Source organism: Arachis duranensis, chromosome 8, assembly GCF_000817695.3.
Source record: "Arachis duranensis cultivar V14167 chromosome 8, aradu.V14167.gnm2.J7QH, whole genome shotgun sequence".
In the NCBI taxonomy this organism is placed as follows: Eukaryota; Viridiplantae; Streptophyta; class Magnoliopsida; order Fabales; family Fabaceae; genus Arachis; species Arachis duranensis.
In genome coordinates, this window is record NC_029779.3 from 31,698,473 (window position 1) to 31,699,207 (window position 735).

Below are 735 nucleotides of genomic sequence, written 5' to 3' on the forward strand. Positions count from 1 at the left end.
CAGCTGTCATCACTGGTTGGCTTTGGTCCCTTTGTACCCCCCATGCCATCACAAGAATCAATCTCTCTCTCTCAAAAACGATAACACCATTACATGTTTGTGGTCTACAACTCATCGTACTTTTTTACTACACTAGCTCTCCCTGCTCTGCAATATAAGCTTCATTGCTTCAATCCCCCCCTTACTCCCTTTGCTTTGACACATTACAACATCCAAATATATCAACAAAAGAGGAAAAACAATTATATATTTGCCTTCTACAAAAACCGGACCCTCCACTCAACCAAATATGAGATAATTATTCACTTTTAGTGCAACACTATCATATATACTATATTATTCCATTCTACTAAGCTACTTGTTCATCATCATCGACCCATGGATAAACATGAACCTGAAACAGTTAGAAGCACTAGCAGTTATGTCAACAATGGCAACATCAATGATCATGAAGGCGACATGATTAGGTGGTTCGAGGAAGTGTCCGCGAAGGCCGGTGCGGTCCAAACGGAGGTGCTATGCCGGATCCTGAAAGAGAATTTCAAGGTGGAATATCTGAAGAAATGGTTATTAGTAGGGAAGGAAGAGATTAATATGGCAGAGATGGATGCATGTGCTTTGGAATCTCTTTTCACTTCTGTGGTTCCTCTTTCTTCTCATGAGGATTTTGAACCATTTATTCAAAGGATTGCAGATGGGGACACTGCCTCTATACTCACTCAGCAACCCATAACC

General features: G+C 41.0%; 1 protein-coding gene across 1 annotated transcript in view; it reads left to right on the forward strand.

Annotated features, from left to right (window-relative positions):
* Nucleotides 1-284: 284 nt before the first annotated feature.
* The window catches only part of LOC107462192 (indole-3-acetic acid-amido synthetase GH3.10), a 7,585-nt gene continuing 7,134 nt past the window's right edge, over nucleotides 285-735 (forward strand). Inside the window, exon 1 of the mRNA XM_052252480.1 lies at nucleotides 285-735. This exon is cut by the window's right edge and continues 7 nt beyond it. Coding sequence (XP_052108440.1) covers nucleotides 379-735 — 357 coding nt within the window. The 5' untranslated portion in view covers nucleotides 285-378.